The 19,404-nt window shown below is 33.9% G+C and overlaps 1 protein-coding gene across 2 annotated transcripts; it reads left to right on the forward strand.

Annotated features, from left to right (window-relative positions):
* Window positions 1–2,951: 2,951 nt before the first annotated feature.
* Window positions 2,952–10,993, forward strand: LOC113781746 (cis-abienol synthase, chloroplastic-like). Of its 2 annotated transcripts, none has more exons than XM_027327739.1 (15): window positions 2,952–3,118; window positions 3,214–3,263; window positions 3,340–3,628; window positions 4,230–4,410; window positions 7,435–7,637; window positions 7,757–7,877; window positions 7,972–8,069; window positions 8,135–8,349; window positions 8,668–8,777; window positions 8,876–8,974; window positions 9,048–9,263; window positions 9,358–9,499; window positions 9,573–9,818; window positions 10,460–10,594; window positions 10,632–10,993. In XM_027327739.1, the coding sequence occupies exons 1-15, from the start codon at window positions 3,028–3,030 to the stop codon at window positions 10,809–10,811; spliced, it is 2,376 nt and encodes a 791-aa protein (XP_027183540.1). In that variant the 5' UTR covers window positions 2,952–3,027; the 3' UTR covers window positions 10,812–10,993. The 2 variants fall into 2 exon arrangements, with proteins under 2 accessions (XP_027183540.1, XP_027183541.1); XM_027327740.1 differs by having other exon boundaries at window positions 2,952–3,103.
* Window positions 10,994–19,404: the final 8,411 nt, after the last annotated feature.

The raw sequence follows: 19,404 nt of genomic DNA on the forward strand, positions 1-19,404 counted from the left end.
GTTCTGTTGCAGCTTACAACTTCCTCTTGGGAGCTGAATATAATTGCTCGCACAAAGCCAGGGGCAGTTGGTCAGCACCAGAGGAGTATGCCACGTCTAAGGGCCTCTACAAGACTACAATCCTATATTGGTGAATGTGGGGTGCAATTAATAGTGGAAATTGATTTAACTTGAAATGGATGGATAGGCTTGATAGGAGGACATAATTTTCTATGAATGTTAAAATTTATTATTTTTGCATAGGTTGTAAAATACCGTGTAAAGATATTAATTGATTAATCAAGTTTAAATAAACTCTTATCAAATCAAATTCGATTGGGTTAATTCATCTTTTAACCCTAGTAATGTTACTACAAAGTCAAATCTTGTCGGTAATGCTTCCAAATTCAAACCAAAAAGAAAATTTACTCGACAGAATTTAGACATTAGTTCCTAATGTTTCTTATGCCGACAAAAGGAGAACAACTAATTAGAAATTGCTAACTCTAACAGTCAGAAAGAAGCCAAGTGGGACAAGGGGCAGGTACGGTCATTTGATGACCGTCTCTGAACAGTTAATGGTCATGATTTGGTCAAAAAAATTTGTACGGTTCAGATAACAAGTTGTGCATCGATTTTCACATCATGTGTGGAGCTCACAAAATTTTGTATTAAAATTACACGTTGTGCAAATAAAGTTACGCCGCATTTTATAGATTTAAGTTTTGAATTTTGTAACCTATGTAATGATTAGCTTTATGAATTGATTTTGTGGCTGCAAATGGTTTACTTTTCTACAAGGGAATGTAGTTGTACCATCCATTGCCACTAAACAAGGACAAAACCCCTTTCATATACCACATAAATCTTTTTCATTGGACAATATGGTCAACTAGCATTACGTATAAAGCTGCCTGAAATCAAAAAAATAAATAAATAAAATAACATAAAAAATAAAATAAATAAATAAATTTACGTATATAACTTCTATAGTCATCAATTTAGTAGTTTGAACATGATGTGGACTGAAAATGGTTTACTTTTCTACATGGAAAAGTAGTAGGTACCATCCATTGTCACTAAACAAGGAGAAAACCCCTTTGATACCTCATAAATGTATTTTATTTGACCATAAGGCCAACTAGCACTGCTTTCAAAGCTTCCTGAAACCACAAAAAATAAAATAAATTAAAATTTACCTATATAATAACTTCTTTAGTCAAACTTGGCTGCGGTCGATTTTCGTAATGGGATGACGGGTCAATCCTGCTCTCTTCATGCTTAAGAAGAAGATACAAAATTTCTTGAAGAGAGAAGATAGTTTTTTCCTTTTTCATTTTTCCCCCTGAATTTTCTAATCCAAGAACAAGCAAACGAAGAAAAATTAGAAGTCGTGATCTTTACAAGCTGCTACAACCATTACTTTATTACAGGGTGAGAAAGATGAAGTAGTAATGTTTAGCTTCTTCGAAGATAAATTTATTCCAATGCATATACGCTAGGGCATATATTCTAATACCTAGTAAAAATTCAAATAAGGGTTATGTTCTGGAGAGCCTCCGATGCTTAAATCAATATAAACTTGGAGAGACTAACCAAATATAAAAGTAGTAAATTGTATTACGGGAGTTTAGAATGAAACAACTAACTGCGTACTTTAACTATTTACAATAGAAAAACTTTTTACCCAATGGACCTAAATAAACTTTTTGGACCTTGGCCTGTGGAAAATTGAGTAGATCCAATAAAGATAGTTATATTTTTCGACATTTTTTGTATCACCATGAACAGTTCCAAGAGACGGTGAAAAAAAAGGTTACAATAAAACGGACTAAAAATGTAAGAATAAGGGTGAGAAAGTATTGTTGGTAGACAAATATTTGTTTTTTGGACTAATTTCACCTTGCACTGCACTCCCTAAGTCACTCTGCAGGCTGAATTCCAATCTTGAAGATATTACATCACAAACATTCAGGTTTGTCATATTTGTTTCAATTGTTGAATGTGTTCAAAAAACTAAATGAAATGAGTTCCCAAATAGTGAGACTTTAAAAAAAAAAAAGAAGCGTATTTAGCAAATGTAACTTTTAAAAAACGTATTCAGTGAATACAACTTTTGAGAAATATGTGTCTAGAAAAATCAAAAAATGATTCTGTGAATGCAACTTCACTTTGGGTTTTTTACACAAATAATCCAATTTTTATTCCAAATTCCCAAGATAGACCATCCTTTTAAGTTATTCCCAAAATCAAGATTTCCCTACTTCAACTAGTGACTTTTAGCTGACTCACATGGATGTCATATTTTTACAAAAATTTATATATATATATATATATATATATATATATATATATATATGTGATATGAGGTGAAAGTCAAGTTCTGAAATATCATCTACTCAAGCTTTGAAGTGACAACTCAAGTTTCACAAAATCTTCTAGTGACTTCAAAGTCTTGATACAACTTTGTTACCTGCAAGTAAGTCTTTATTTTATTTTTTATTTCTCAAAAATTCAGGGTTCAAAGTAAAATTTAATCAATTGACTTACTGGGCATGGTGTCTAAACACTAAAAAATATAACCATTTTCTCAACGTGATTAATGAAAGGTTAAAATGTGACAAATATAAAGTTTGTGGTGCAATGTATCAAGAATTAAAATTGTGGATGCAAAGTGAGAATTAGTCAGTAATAGTTAAAGGGTGTAAAGTGCAATTAGGCTTTTGTTTTGGAAATGTTTCAAATTGTGTTTCTGTTTCATTGGAAACATTTATACACTAGGTAATAATTTGGGTAGACTTAGTCTTGCAAACATATTTAATACTTAAATTCGTGTGAAGATGTGACAAATTTTGACTCGTTAGATTTACGTAGATCAAGTCCACTTACGCAAGTGTTTGTCCATGTCCTATTGCCCCAAACGCCTCCCTAGGTTCCTCTGTATATCATTTTGATGAGCACAATTTCTTTATTGTCTCTCCTGGTTATAACTCGCCGCTGATCTCTCTCTCTCTCTCTCTGTGACAATTAAAATAGTAAGTGATAGTGATGTTGCTCAGCCCCGGAGTCACTTTCACATCCCTCCGTGAACACAAAATCAGAAATTTCAGACATGCATCCGGCAGTAGGGATTCTAAAGGCAGAGTGATACTTAGTTTGACAAGAATGGATTTATCAAATTTTTGTTTTCAATCTTTCACAAATTGGGTAACTTTGAATCTTTTGTCCCTGCAGATGGATTCCCTGAAAGATCAATGCCCAGATGCTGCCTTGACGTTTCATTGGTAAGCATGTATAGAGTTAGTTTATAAACTCTCATGGGAAGTTCTAAAAGTTAGTTGTCTGGTATTTTAATTTCAGAAAGCAGAAGGGTCAATGGCAGGGATTAAGGAAATGTTCGGGAGAAAGATTAATTTGTCAGTGTCTGCATATGACACAGCTTGGGTGGCAATGGTGCCTTCTCGGGACACCCCAAAAGTGCCCTGTTTCCCTGAATGTTTGGATTGGATCATGGAAAATCAGCACCAAGATGGTTCATGGGGTTTGCTTCCTGGACATCCATTACTGGTAAAAGACAAACTTTCTTGCACAATTGCATGCGTGATTGCTCTCAGAAAGTGGAGAGTTGGAAAGCAATCGGTACAAAGAGGTAACACATCTTCTTTTCTTGATATAAATCACATATTTATTGAGCATGAACCTCTTTACTTTATGGAAGCCATTTTCAAAGGGACCTAAGTTTTGAACCCAACTTTATGCAATGGGTCATATTCTAGATATAATAGGGACTAGGGAGAGATTAAATCCACATCCACGCAACCTAAATTCACAACCTTGATGCACTAATAATTTTTTTTTTTTTTTATCAATCTAACAACTTATATACTATTAGTATCGGTGTGCATTTATATACTATTAGTATACAATTTTTGTAGTTACTTTATTAGCAATCACCTAAAATTTTACTCATACTATGTGTTGACAATGTTCACTAACTATGTGTTGCAAATTGTTCCCCTCGATTACCTTATTTGATACTAAGTTACATTGAACTTGGAATTGTTTTATTACTTCCTTTGTCCCGAAATGTTTATCGCATTTCCAGATTCCAACTTTAACCATACACCTCCCCCTCTATTTTTAAGCGTTATTTGGGGTTCGACCTATTTTGTGGGCAAAGGACCGTATCTTCTAGGCCTTACAACTGCTTCAAGCGATACAACTTTATCCCACATTTTACTCCTTTGCAGGCCTCAACTTTATTGGGTCACACGGTTGGGCTGCAACAGATACGGATCAGCTGTGTCCAATTGGATTTGGTATTCTGTTTCCTGCCATGATCAAGGAAGCAATAGAACTAGGCTTGGATGTGCCCCTAGATCCAGTTTTGGTAGATCATATGACTATAAACCAAACTTCAGTCCTTGAGAGGTGAGTTTATAGCATGCTTTTCCAAAAATTTTGGTGTACCATATGATTATGATCCACGTAGCATTGCTGTTTTACTTTTATTTTTTTTTCAATAGAGACTATAATCTTACACAGAATAGTAGTATTGCTTTAACTCTTACATTTTGAGTATCAAAACTTACGTTTTCTTGTTGGGTCTGTCTAATGGGTGGGCAATATTCATTGGGCACTCGTTAGGACGTATTTAAGGTGTTAGATTTTTGGAAAGGTAAAATTAATTAAGGAAAATATATAAATATAAGAGAGAGTAGTTATTATTAGTGTGTACATATACATGACAGGTTGAATGGAATTTATATATTTTAACAAGTGTTCAATAGATACTCATTAGAAAAACACTTTCTAGAATATTACAAGTTCTTTTGTGGCCGAACTTCTATTTTATCTAGGGCAAATTATTTATGATCCCCTGTAATTTTACATAATGCTAAATGACTCTCCTAAGGTTTCAAGATAGCCACATAACCCCCTATGGTCTTATGTAAAGTGGAAAATGAATGGAATGCACAATCAGTTAGGGTATTTATATCAAACGCGCACTAAAAATGCGTATGATAAAATCTTAATCTCCATGTAACTCCCTTGTGGTTCGTCTAAATATCCAATTTACGCTCCTGTGATTTTTACATTTATTCACATAATCTCCCTATGCTTTTATATAAGATAGTTAAGTCGTCGATTGATTTAGCATTTAAGTAAGAGCACTAAATTAACAATGTTACATAGGCTATTTTTCGTCAAATTTCAACTTTCTATAAAACTACAAGGGAGGTAAAGTGGACATTTTGAAATATCGGGGGGTCATATGACAATAGAAGAAACTACAAGGGGTTTATATATAATTTACCCTTTTATGTATGATTTATTGTCATATTTTATATTTATTGGATTGCGTTATGCACAAAAGTTTCACATTAATAATTTTTTAAAACTTTTTTGAGCTTCATTTCTAAAAGTAAATCATTTCAAAAATCTTCTTCGACCATGTTAACCTTTCCTTTATCAGTTTCTTTTTTCACTCTAAGGTTTCATTCTTTTATGGACACGCAAATTCCCTCCCTCAAGTTTAAATTCGAAGAGGGCAGAGGCCCTTAACTTTTTTGAATGCTTCAAGAAAGTTGTTGGACGAATTTCTGAATATGATTTAGGCCACTGAAACTTTCATGTGTCACCTCTCGCACCTAGCTTCTGTAAGCAATTAGTTTTTTGCAATTCAACTTCAAAACTATGAATATTGTGGAAGTTTTGAATCTTGAAATAGGACTCAAGTTTGGTAGGATGATGAGATTTTTTGTTTTACTGAAGCTACTTTAAGTTTGATTAGATTGGAGAGGATTGATGCTCAGGAGTTTATTGAAATTCGTAAATTATGCTTTATGACCATCTTAAGATTGAGAAGATTATCAAACTGTAGCAATATATTTCACAGCTGCAGGCTATCAAACAGGCATACACATTTTATAAAGATGAAGTATCAGAAGTATCTGAATTTGAGTTTAGCTACTTGTCGGCCATCTCATACATATCCAACATGATGACATTTAAAGAAAGGAAAAATAAGTTTTTTGGTAGCAACCTTGGTGATATTACAGCCTGGTAACTTCCATTCATTTGGTAAAGGATTTGTGGCAAGAAGATAATTGGTGTGTATAAAACTTAAACCATGCTTCCTTATAATACAGCCTAGGTTTTGTTCAATGGAATACCAAACTTACCAGACAATATGGGTACGATAATGGCGGATGCATCATTCGCTTTTGCAGTTGAATGACAGTGAACACTGAACATGATTCCTTTTTAGATTCTAATTTTTTATTGTTCTTAAACTGAGGCTGCTGAGAAGGACACTAATAAAGATCTGTCAAATCCCAAGTAAGTACATCTTGGTGGAACCATTTGCCAAAAACCTGTTGCATACTTGGGAACCTTGTGCTGATTTTACGAAAACCTGTGGCTACATGGACTGCTAATTGTTTTAAGGCAAGACGACGCGTCCTGTTTCAAGTGTTTCCTGCTATTGTAAGTTCAGAAGTGTGGAAAAGAAAAAGGCTCCATTTGATAGATAAAAATATTTCTTTTCAGTGATACAGAAGATTTAAATGTGCAAGTAATAAAATCTGTTTAACTACTGATTTTATTGACAGAGAATATATTAGTCCACTTGCTTTTGTGGATCAAATAGCTTATAATATTGACCATTTACAAAAGCTCTGCAGATTAAATGCAGTGAAATAGTACATAGTTATTACAAAATCTAAAGCAGATCATCCTAATGGAGATGCAAAGTGACACTTTCAGGAGGTGGAGATTCTAGAGAACATTTTGAGCAAGTAGATTCTGATTTGGATGGTTTCGATGTATAGCAATTTACGAAAAGATTTGTTAGCCGAGACTCAACCATCATTATTTGACCTGCAACTGTTTTGGTAGGGCTATTGCATTTCTTTGGTTGAGTTGGTTCTCTACTGCCTTGTGGGAGACAGTTTAAAATTTTGTAGAGAGAGGCTTCATGCTGATATGCTGTCAAAAGGTGAAGAATATGGGTAGGAAGAAGTCACATCGTCATATCTAGTAAATAGCTATGCCTTAGCTGTAGCTTGAGGGTTTGCGAGATTTGATTGGATTAATTGTTTTCAGTTGAGAAATTTACTAGAAGTGGAATTTAATCTATGCCAGTGCTCAAGTATGATACATCAGACAAAGTTTTGATCATGCTGCCGTAGAATCCTGTTCAACTTGAAAGTAAATGAAAGATTGCTAATTGCCACCTGAATAGGAAAATCTTGAGAGTCAAGAGCATAATCTGTAACTCTTGCACAAGTTTGCAAATTAAACTACCCTTGCTTTTTAATTTCACATTTTATGGATCATAGATGGCTTTCATTTGGCGTCGGCTATCTATCAAATAACATGACAAGGGAACACTATATATGCAATCACTTGTGATTTGAATTCTTATATTCTTGATGAAACTTCTGCCAACAGTTTTATTGGTAAAGAGGCAATTTTGGCATCTGTTGCTGAAGGGGTTGGAGAATCATGTTTCTGGGAAGCGGTTAAGAACCAGAAAAGGAGTAATGGGTCGTTGGTCAATTCACCATCCACTACTGCTGCTGCTTTGCTTTACCATCATGATAAACAATCCTACGAGTACTTGTGCTTAGTCTTGAAAGAATATAGTAGTGGAGGTACGCTCAAGCCTCAATACATTTGATGAACCTTTGGATGTATACTTCACCTGATAATCTGCTATTCTCAATATTTCGCCTCTTCCAAAGCTAACAACTTCCTCCTTTTGTGGCAACAGTTCCTGTAGCACATCCCACAGAACTTTATGCTCGTCTCTGCATGGTTGATGCACTTCAACGTTTAGGAGTACAGAGATATTTCAGGCATGAGATGGAAAGTGTTTTAAAAGATGCAGACAGGTGAATTCCAAATAAAATCCTGTACATAAATTACTGTATACCAATTTGTAATTGTGATCTTCTTCAGTTGAAATGATGTTGCAATGACAAATAGGCATTGGCAGCTGAAGTCTGAAGAGATATTTTTGGACATCACCTGCTGTGCTTTGGGATTTCGACTTCTGCGGACACATGGTTACGAAGTTTCATCAGGTGCGCCCTATATAAAAGTCCCAACATATTTACTACATATTCTAATTAGTTTCGATCTACTGCAGATGAGTTAGCAAGACTTGTTGATCAACATAAATTCTCTGAGGCATCAGGCATGCAATTTATGAGTTTAGTTTCCATTCTTGAGCTTCATAAGGCCTCCTGCCTGATGATGCATGAGAGTGAAGTTGCTCTTGAACAAATACACACCTTGACAACCTCTTATCTGACGCAACAATTGTCCAATGAGGGTATTCTTGATGAAACATTAAGTAAGGAGGTAATCCCTTTTCACCTTATATTGCGTTATTGTAGAATTCGTCAGAAGAGTTACAGGTTCTGTGGTCATTTTTTAACTATAATTTTCTCCTTGTCCTGATACCCTAGACTTACAGATAACCCTTGTGGTATCTTTGTTCTGACAAAGTTTCATCTTATATAGCACCCCCAACATCCCTCCCCCCCCCTCCCAACACAAAAAAAAAAAAATTCCCCAACCCCCACCCAAAAAAAAAAGAGAAAGAAAGTGTAAAAGCAGAGCTTTTACACTCTGAATGTGTTGGTGATGAAACATTAATTTTTGTTGAGATATGTCTAGGTGGAGTATGCACTCAAGAATGAAAATGGCACACTAGACCGCATACAAAGTAGGCAAAGCATACATCTCTACAGAGAAGATAAATTTGACATTCTCAAAACATCTTATAGGTATAATTCCCATATTTCCTGCTCAGATGCTTGTTGTGATGTGGGTGTTTTTAGTTTAAACAACCAATTATGTGTTCCTCGAACTTCTGCACTACCAGGTACCCAAACTTATATAGTAAAGATTTGCTTACCTTCTCATTATATGATTTCAACTACTGTCAAGCCCACCACAAAGCAGAACTTCGACAGCTTGAGAGGTAAAGCTCAATTGAAGCTTTGTTTTTCAGAAATTTCAATTGAAGTAGATATACTAACAGCACATTTATTCAGATGGTACAAGGGAAACAGACTAGATCAATTGAAGGATACCAGACAAGTTCTACATACTGCTTATTTCCTTATTACAGCTGATGTTTTCAACCCAGAACTCACAGAAGCTCGAGCTGCATATGCTGAAAACATCATATTAGGAACTATCGTGGATGATTTATTTGATAATTTTGCTCCCAGAGAGGAATTACTCAATATCATCGACTTGGTGAAGAAGTATATTTTGCCTAAAATCATTTGTTTCTTAATTAGTTATGTACAGATTCAACTCTAACATTCGTGAGATTAAAATAGAATAAAAAACTCACAGGTGGGATGAACCCTCAGCTGGTGATTACTACTCCAACCGAGTGGAAATCTTTTACTCGGCACTTTATAAGACATTAAATGAAATTGGAGCAAAAGTTGTGATGCAGCAAGGTCGATGCATCAAGAATCATCTAGTTAGTACGGTAAGCCAGGTCATCAGTTTCTGTTTTTGAATTTGGTCTAAACTTTCAAACCTAAATTATTGTTGAAAAGCAGTGGCTAAAAATGCTGGAGGGTATGATGAGTGAGCTAGATTGGTGGGAAGATGGGGTAACACCCACAATAGATGAATATTTAGCAGCTGCATGTGAAACTATCAATGCCAGGGTCTGTATTCTTCCAACAATATTTCTGCTTGGGATAAAGTTGCCAGATGACATAATAGACGGTAAAGAATACAGTAGTCTACTCCAGCATGTCAGTATTGTCGCTAGACTTCTTAATGATCTTCAAACCTACAAGGTAAAAGTTCTTGCCCTTTCTTTAAACTTGGGACTTTTGATACTATGAATGCACATTTTACTTTCTGTATAAAGCTGAATTTTGACATCTGTTCAGCAATTTGGAAATGTAGTAGCAAAATCGAACGAACCAACTGGCCATAACTCCGTACAGACATTTAGAACTGTGCGTGAATCTGCAGCTTACGGTTCCAGAGAATTCTATTGTGATTAGAGATGAAAGTACAAATGTGTTAGAGTCAGCAACCTGAGGTTGCCTAAAGGGCTGAAATAAACAAAACAAGGCACATCCATTTATATTGTCAAGAAACAGTCTTCAAATTTCACTCTCAGTTCATCAACATTGATGACTGTGTTATATTCACTATTTGGTCATTTAGGATTAAGTTCATCTGTCTTCACGATAAACAAAACTGGTTACATCCGTTTATATTGTCAAGAAATGGTCTTCAAGTTTCACTCTCATTTCATCAACATTGATGATTGTGTTATATTTACCATAAAAGTAGAGGTTATGGTTCTGTAGCTGTCTTGAAACATCTTGCAAAGTTCACTGCTAGTCCTATAGCGCTCATGATTCTCTACTACTAGTATTTTTTAATTACAATGTTGATTATTTTGTTTTCTGCTTCTGGTGAACAGAAGGAACTTATAGAAAGCAAACCAAACTGCATTCAACAGCTTCTACTTAAAGATAATGGGGTCATTAGCGAGGAAGAGGCTTTAACAAAGACGAAGGAAATGATAGAGACTAGTCGAAGAAAGCTGCTACAGATGGTTGATAGAGACTAGTCGAAGAAAGCTGCTACAGATGGTTCTTCAAACCAAGGGAAGCTCAATTCCTAGAGTATGCAAGGATGTCTTCTGGACAACAAGCAAGATTGCTCATTTTCTATACTCTTTTAGGGATGAGTTCAGCTCCCCCAAGGAAATGATTAATCATATAAATCAAGTAATTTACGAGCCTCTTATTCTTCCCCAGAACATGGGCTAAACGAGAAAATGGGTAGTGAAAAACCTTTTACAAAATATTGAAGGGAATATGTTTTCTGTTGTCAAACCAGTACTGGACTGCATAAAACTTCCGTTGTGTAATCAGAGAATAGTCACAAGATGCAAGACTTGATACTCAGGAATAAAATCAATAAGCCTTTTATTGATTTGTTGGATCTTTAATTCAATGTTGGACTTATATGTGAATAATTATGCGTTGCAAATGCAAATAAGGTTAAGTTTAATTAAAGTGATTAATTATAGTTTGAGTTTTAATGTATTTAATAGTATGTGGGCCTTTAATATGTAAAGATATATGGGTAATTTTTATTTTTATTTCTATGATGGATTGAAATAGGAATTCAAAATATAACAGGAAAGTTATCAATAAATAGAATTATGATTTTCGGGTCACACATTTTCCTATTACAATATTTTTCAATGCTGCGTGGGGTCGTGGTGCATTCCTCCGGTTTGATGTGCTGACTCGGATCCTAAGAGTTCGAGTCGGGGCATGTTCCGGGTTACAAAAAAAAAAATATTTTTCAGTACCACAAAATAGTTCTTTCTTAATATCCCATCGAGAAACTAAAGTGCTCTCTTAAGAGATTAGCGAATACGTGTTAATCTGAAAGATCATCCTAAAATTTTCATAAATTCAAGTACTAGCTAGTCAATATGAGTCCAAATATGCTTCTGTAATTTTGCTATTAATTTATTTTTTAATTCTTTGAGGATGTCGAGTTTGGGGAAACAATACAATTAGAAACCTTGTTTTTTAAGAAGAATATGTTAATATTCCTATAGGTGTCATTGATCTTGTTCAAAATTCTATTCTTGATCTTGATTATGATACAATAAATCAAGATAATGTCGAAAAACAAACTGTTATAGAAGAACAAATTTTACCTCCTCAACAGTCAATGCCACTAAGAAGATTCATTATGGAAAAGAGAAGTGCAGTACCATATAATTACATTATTTTTCTTCAAAAAGTATGAGGATGACACTAGATTGATGGAAGATGATCCAACAACTTCCGTCAAACCATGAAAAGTTTAAATTGTCAAAAGTGCATCGATGCCATAATGAAAAGATTAAATCCATAAATGACAATGACGTTTGAGATCTTGTTTCATTACTAAAAGGAGAGAAATCTATTAATTGTAAATGGATGTTTAAAATCAGGTGGGATTCGAAAGATAATGTGAAAATATACAAAGTTCGTCTTGTTGCTAAGAATTTTACACAAAAATAAGGCATAGACTATAAAAATACATTCTCTTTAGTCCCTTTGAATGACTCTTTTAGAATTATAATGGTATTAGTGGCACATTTTAATCTTGAATTACACCAGATGGATGTAAAAAGAACGTTTCTCATGATAATATTGATTAGATGATTTACCTGGTATAGCAAAAAAAAAATTATATTGGAAGATCTAAAGAACATGGTTTACAAATTTAAAAAATTCATCTATAGATTCAAGCAAGCATCTCGACAATCGTATTTTAAATTTCATCAAGTAATCATCTAATTTGGTTTTGACATGAATTTAGTAGATGATTGTATGTATCATAAATTTTGTGAGAGCAAATATATTTTTCTGGTATGTATGCTAATGATATTTTACTTACCAACAACGATATAAACCTATTGTATGAAATCAAAAGATTTCTAATTAAGAATTTTGAAACGAAAGATCTTGATGACGTATCTTTTGTGTTAAGTATACAGATACAACGAGATCGTTTTCGAGATATTTTTGGACTATCACAAAAAGACTATATCAAAAATATTCTTAAAAAATATGATATACAAAATTGTAAATCAGATGATACCCTTGTGACTAAAGTATACAAGTTTAGTCTTGACCAATATCTTAATAATGCTTTCGAGGAAAAAAAAGATACAAAAAGTTCTTTATGCATCAATAGTACGAAGTTTAATGTATGTTTAGATCTGTACCCATCCGAATATTGTGTACATTATTGGGATGTTGGTTAAATATTTAAGTAATTTCACATTAGATCATTAGAAGACAAACGGGTCTTGTGATATTTAAAGAAAACAAAAAACTACACGCTTACATATCAGAAGTCAGATAAACTCAAGATCATTGGGTATACTGATTTCGATTTTGTTGGATGTCAAGATGATATGAAATCAACATCAGGTTATATCTACTTACTGGCTAAGGGTGCCATTTTCTAAAAAATACTAAATAGTCTCTTATAACCTCTTCTATTGGTTGAGGGTGCCATATCTTAAAATAGCGCTAAACTTTGTTTGATAGTTTACAACGTACAATTAATTACATATAAATCCAACATTGGATTAAGAATCTAATAATCTCCCATTTGGACTATATGTGTAATTTTATAATTATATTTTACAATTAATTATATGAACTGAACTTTACCATCATTACCAAAATATATCTACAACCAATTCGGTCAATCAATTATACCAATATAGAATCAAAGAGGTTTTTATGCCAATTTTGTAATTTGACTTATCAATGGTCACATATGCTGATACAATTAAATGATATGAATCATGATGTGGATGTGTAGTATAAAAATTTTATATATTGTGATTTTAATATGCCTATTTTCAACTATTTCACTTTAAATTTTTATGAGATCAAACCATACCAAATTTAGAGTATAAATAAATTCAAACTTTATTTATACATAAAATATCCTGAAAACATTAATAATTAAAAAATATCAATATTGTAAGAGCATTTAAAATAACAAATTTTCACTTAAACTGAACATCACTTAATAACATGACATTCATATGAGCAATATGCTTATGAAATATTTTGGGTGGCAATTCCTTAGTAAAATTATTCATAATTATAGAGTTTGTCTTGATTTACTTTATCAACAACTGTCTACTCTGTAATCTTTCTTTAACAGTATTAATTTGATATTTATATATTTAGATTTTATCGAACTCTCATTTTATTGAAATATTGAAATGCTGACTTATTGTCACAAATAATTTGATTGGTCTTTTGACATCATTCACTATACGTAATCTTTTGACAAAATTTCGCAACCAAATTTTATGATTTGATACCTCATAACAAGTTACGAATTCTACAGTCATAGTAGAAGAGACTATAAGAGATTGTTTAGCACTCTTTCAGAATATGGCACCCTCAGTTAGCAATTAGATATAATCTGAGGTTAATTTCATACCATCTTAGTATCCAGCAAAATCGGAATCAATATATCCAATGATCTCGAGTTTATCTGACTTCTGATACGTGAATATATAGTTTTTTATTTTTTATAAATATCGCAAGACCCATTTGATTGCTTTCTGTCGCGCCTCATTTTTTGAAAAATAAAATTAATAAATTTATAGGCTATTTGAGAAAATTTGAGTTTATTTGAAAATGATGAGTGAAAAATGAATTTTTTATTTTAGAAAATAAACAAAAGAAAAAGGGCCTAAAATAGAACTTAAAAAGTGCAACGATTTGGATCCAAAATAATAGTCTAAAAAGGATTTTTTAAAAAAAATAGGAGTCGCCACTTGATATCAAGTTTAGGTGTATCAAATCACCTAAAAATGTATTTTTAATAAAAACAGATAAACCCTTTTTAGACGACTCTGGGTCTTTGAAAACAAGAAAAAAGAGTTCGGAAGTCACGGTTGAAGAACAGGAAGGCACAGGCTTTGTATGGATTATGAGTATTCTATTGAATAATTTGTTCTTATTCGGTTAAATAGTTTGACCGGATAAGAATAACTAAATCCCGTATGGATAGTCGATTCAATGAGAATACAATATAGGATTCGCGTTTGGATAGTATATTGTATTCTTGCAAGTATTGAATTTTTTTTAACCACAGCTTTTTTGGTTATATCACATTATTCACCTCAAATTGCAACCTCTTTGAACCACTCGGTTGACACTATGTGCAAATATTTTGCAGGGACTAAATAGTTCTTCATAAAATTATAGTATACCAAATTTAATATAGAATACAGTACTTTCAAAATAGAGATTTGGCCACTCACTCGTGAAGCAAGCATAGAGGAATTAGGAAACATACAGACATGACATAAACAAGCAAATTTTTGGAATTTAAAATGATGCTAAAGTACTTGGATTAACCTTATTCGCATCACACTAGTATTAACACACAGCAGTCATTCGCTACAAATCCCTCACTTCGTCTCACACTCCGATACATATTCCACATTCCATTTGCCATTTCATCTCTCATTTCATGCCATTCATTGACCTCTTGTTGTGAGGCACTTAAGGGTTGAATTTCTGGCATTGGTGGGACCCCACCTTCTCCTTCGATATCCATCTCCTGATCATGATCATTGAATATGTCATCATCTGGCAATTCATCCCGTATGAAATTGTGTAAAGTACAACAAGCTATCATCATATTTATTTGTGTACTCATATAAAAATTAGGTACAGGACCGCGTAGGATGGTCAATCTCCTTTTAAGCACCCCAAAGCATCTCTCAATTACATTTCTAAGTGATAAGTGACGAGTATTAAAAAGTTGCTTCGGGGAGGAACAGCCACGTCGGCCCTGAGCAAGTTGTCAAGGTGTTCTACGATAAGGTGCAAGAAATCCAAGAATATTTCTATATGCCGAGTCCACAATGTAGTATTTTCCTACAAACAAAGTGGAATGAAGGTCAAATATAAGTAAAAGTACACTACTTATTACCCCCCAAATATTTTTGTACTACCATGAAAGCATATAATTGGACAAAAATTTGTAAAATATTGTCGTGCACTTGGAGGAGGCATCGGAAAATGTGTAGGTCCTGTTAGTGCTCCGTCCAAGACGTGTGCATCATGGGCGCTTCCTTCCCAACCAGCATAAATATATGAAAAGCCCATATCAAAATCGCAAATGGCTAGTACATTTTGAGTTGCTTGCCCATGCCTATTCGTATACGCCGCTTGCTGTCCAGGTGGCGGATGTGCTAGAATATGTGTACCATCTAATGCACCTACAGCATTCCAGTGGATTTGATATGTTAGTTAGTTGGTAAGTGCATAATAAAGTTGGACACGATCATTGAATATTGATGCTTGAGTGTTGGTACAAATGGGTAAGTCATACTTTATACTACTTGCATAAATTTGGTTTAACAATACTTTACGGTAAACCACTGGGCAAATCTCCTATCGGTGTAAATCTTTGGATGAACCTCGTTCTGTCCTCTTGGCTTTATGAGAATTTTTCCCAACTCACAAAGCCCCCGTAACACCTCATGAATGTTCCTGCAGATGATCTTTGGAGAATGTTGGAATCGTTCAGCGAGGCACCGCATTCGATGATTGTGACTTAACATAACTAATGTCATGCACACTGCTTCCTCTATGAGCACTCTTTTCCGGGGATTTTGTGGTACATATCCCCCACTCACAAGAATGTCACATAAGTGCATGAAAGAATCCACTGTTATTCTACAGTTCTCAAGTACTCTTGCAGGATGGCCATCAATCACTTCTTGCACATACACACGGCCAGTTAGCATGCTGTTTCTGCATGATAGAGGCAATATATATCCTGCTAGACGTTCAGCCACAGGTTGAATAGAATAACCATTGCCCATTGGATGAGTTCCCAGTCGTCGTCCTCATCATCAGCATTATTCGAAGACGATCTCCAAGTATTCCAACTGTTATCCATACTTCTATTTTGGCCGCCTATGAAACCTGGTACACCATGGCTCAAAACGAAATTTTAGCTAATATACTAAACGGATGACTCTAAAGTCACATATAACTGGGCCTGTAGAATATAGTAATACACCAGTTGCTTAGCTAATGTACCTTAGCTAATAAATTTTTCTAGTTTAGCTGAATTTTTAAATAGATTTAGCTAATATACCTTAGCTTAGACAAAGTAATTTAGTAGTCATATTTTTTAATAGTAAAAAAAAACCTAAAGTAATTTTAATAGTAATATACCTTAGCTAATATTTTTAATAGCTTAGCTAATAGACCTTAGCCAATAATTTTTTTAATAGTAAAACTAACCAAAAGTACTAGACAAGTGGAATGGCCTGCGTCTTCTACATTTGGCCTTTATAGCACTAGACAAGTTTGTGGCTAAAGTTGGATGCCTCTCTGTTGTAGGTTCAACGAAGGATGCTAATAAGCTTATATCAATTGCCATAGACTTAAATAAAGCACTAGGGGATGGAAAACTAGAAGATATCAACCTAAAACTTTTGCAGTATTTTGCCTTTGGTGCCCGAGCTGTTCTGAATCCCATGGCTGCCATGTTTGGTGGTATTGTTGGTCAGGAGGTTGTGAAGGCATGCTTTGAAAAGTTTCATCCTCTTTTGCAAGTGGGACAATTTGTCTTTGTTAATAGTAAAAATAACCAAAAGTAATTTTTATAGTTATATACCTTAACTAATATTTTTAATAGCTAAGCTAATATACCTTAACTAATATTTTTAATAGCTTAGCTAATATACCTTAGCTAATATTATTTAATAGTCAAAAAATCAAAAGTAATTTTTATAGTAATATACCTAAGCTAATATACCTTAGCTTAGCTAATATACCTTAGCTAATATTTTTTAATAGTACAAAATATCCAAAAGTAATTTTTATAGTAATATACCTTAGCTAATATTTTTTAATAGTACAAATATCCAAAAGTAATTTTTATAGTAAATCACTCTGAGCTAATATTTTTAATAGCTTAGCTAATATACCTTAGCTAATTTTTTTTAATAGGAAAAATAACCAAAAGTAATTTTTATAGTAATATACCTTAGCTAATATTTTTAATAGCTTGGCTAATATACCTTTGCGCTGCGAATATACCTTAGCCAATATTTTGTAATAGTAAGAAAAAATAAAAGTAATTTTTATAGTAATATACCTTAGCTAATATACCGTCAGTAATATATATATTGGCTAATAATTTTGCAACCCGGTAGGATGGCGTTTGATTTGACGGGTAGACGAGATGTACATATTCTCTATATATATATATATATGGTCAACCTGGAGTTTGTAACCCGACTCCAAAAAATAATTTGAACTTCAGTTGCATGTATATATATATATATACTGAATAGAAAAATTACCAACATGACAGATATTTATGAATAGAAATTCATCTCCTGTCTTGGGTTATGGCAAGAGCCTGTTTCAGGAGCAAAAAGGCCGTTGATGAACCAGAATTCCTATGGCTTGAACGCTGCTGGATTTCTGAAGCTAGTAGCTAGATATGGGAGGCGTGACGCCCCCACTTCTCTCAAAGGCGAACCCAAGGGTATCGGCGGAACGCCTGCCCAACTCTCGCCAGGACTCGGTACTAATTCAATTTCCACTCAATAATAATCAATCGATACTAAAAATCGAAGAGATAAAGGAAGGTCAATTTCTCAATAAACGTTCAAGTCTTACATCATAATCTACTTAATTACTTTACATTCCCAAAATATACAGCTTCCAAAATCAATTTCTAAACAAATACATTCACAATTCTAATCAAGTGAAGCATCAAGTAAGTTTCTCCAGAATTCCTCCAATTTCAGCTCCTGTTAAGGAAAAACAAATCTAACGGGGTGAGCGGACGCTCATGAGGCCAAGAAAACATGCAAGACAAGTAATTCAATAGCAATAGCACTTACACAATAGAGAAACCTATAACATTCAAGAAATTCACAATGTATAATAAACCCCCTTGAGTAGGATGTAGGAGCTCTCAGAAGCTAAATCTTTGTTTACCTTACCCAAGTTCAATCCAATACCTTCCTGTGACGACACCCCGTCACTCGGGTAGATAATTAAATTCATAGTACTTTACGTATTCCATTTATGTTTCTGAGACGACTTGAGAGGCACCTCCCACCCAAATCGGTATGATACTTACTATCGCTCAGTTTATAGGTCTGAGACGATTCGAGAGGTACCTCCCACCAAAATCGGTGTGGTACTTGCTATCGTTCAGAGGTCGATGAGATACCGCTCCAATCGACTTAAAATGTTTAATGGTTCTGAGACGATTCGAGAGGTATCTCCCACCCGAATCGGTGTGATACTTGCTATCGTTCAGAGGTTTAGGGTACTGAGACGACTCGAGAGGTACCTCTCACCCGAATTGGTATGGTACTTACAATCGTTCAGTGGTCGATGAGGCATCGCTCCAATCGATTTATGTGAGGACCGTAAAATTTTCTTATTTTATATCATTTAATTCTATTCCTTTTCATGCATTTTCTTTATTTTATTTTACTACCTTAATTTTCTAGACATTTTATAAGTGAATATAGTTTTCAAAATATTTTTCTAGTATAAGTTAGTTCAGGTTAATTTGGAAGTGTATTAAGGACATGAAACCCTCTAGTGCGGTAAGTGCGATAAAATTTTAACGACTAGGTTAAGTTTCGTATTGAGAGCTATTATTTTACAAGGTGTTAGGAGATAATTAGAGATTAGTTATCTAGGTTAAGCTTGGTAGGCAAAGGAATGAGAATAAACTTAAGAAAGGCCAAGTGTCATGAAACCATTGGATGGGAACTTTGACCAAATTTCTTTACCTTTACTAAAAATTAAATTTTGACCA

The sequence above is a fragment of the Coffea eugenioides genome, chromosome 8 (assembly GCF_003713205.1).
Source record: "Coffea eugenioides isolate CCC68of chromosome 8, Ceug_1.0, whole genome shotgun sequence".
Classification (NCBI taxonomy): domain Eukaryota; kingdom Viridiplantae; phylum Streptophyta; class Magnoliopsida; order Gentianales; family Rubiaceae; genus Coffea; species Coffea eugenioides.

Excerpts from the sequence above, each read along its gene's own strand:
- LOC113781746 (XM_027327739.1), top strand. The coding sequence starts at position 3,028 with ATGTTGCTCAGCCCCGGAGTCACTTTCACATCCCTCCGTGAACACAAA. Across the intron at positions 3,264-3,339 it reads GCTGCCTTGACGTTTCATTG|AAAGCAGAAGGGTCAATGGC; the intron begins GTAAGCATGTAT and ends TTTTAATTTCAG. Across the intron at positions 7,878-7,971 it reads GTTTTAAAAGATGCAGACAG|GCATTGGCAGCTGAAGTCTG; the intron begins GTGAATTCCAAA and ends AATGACAAATAG.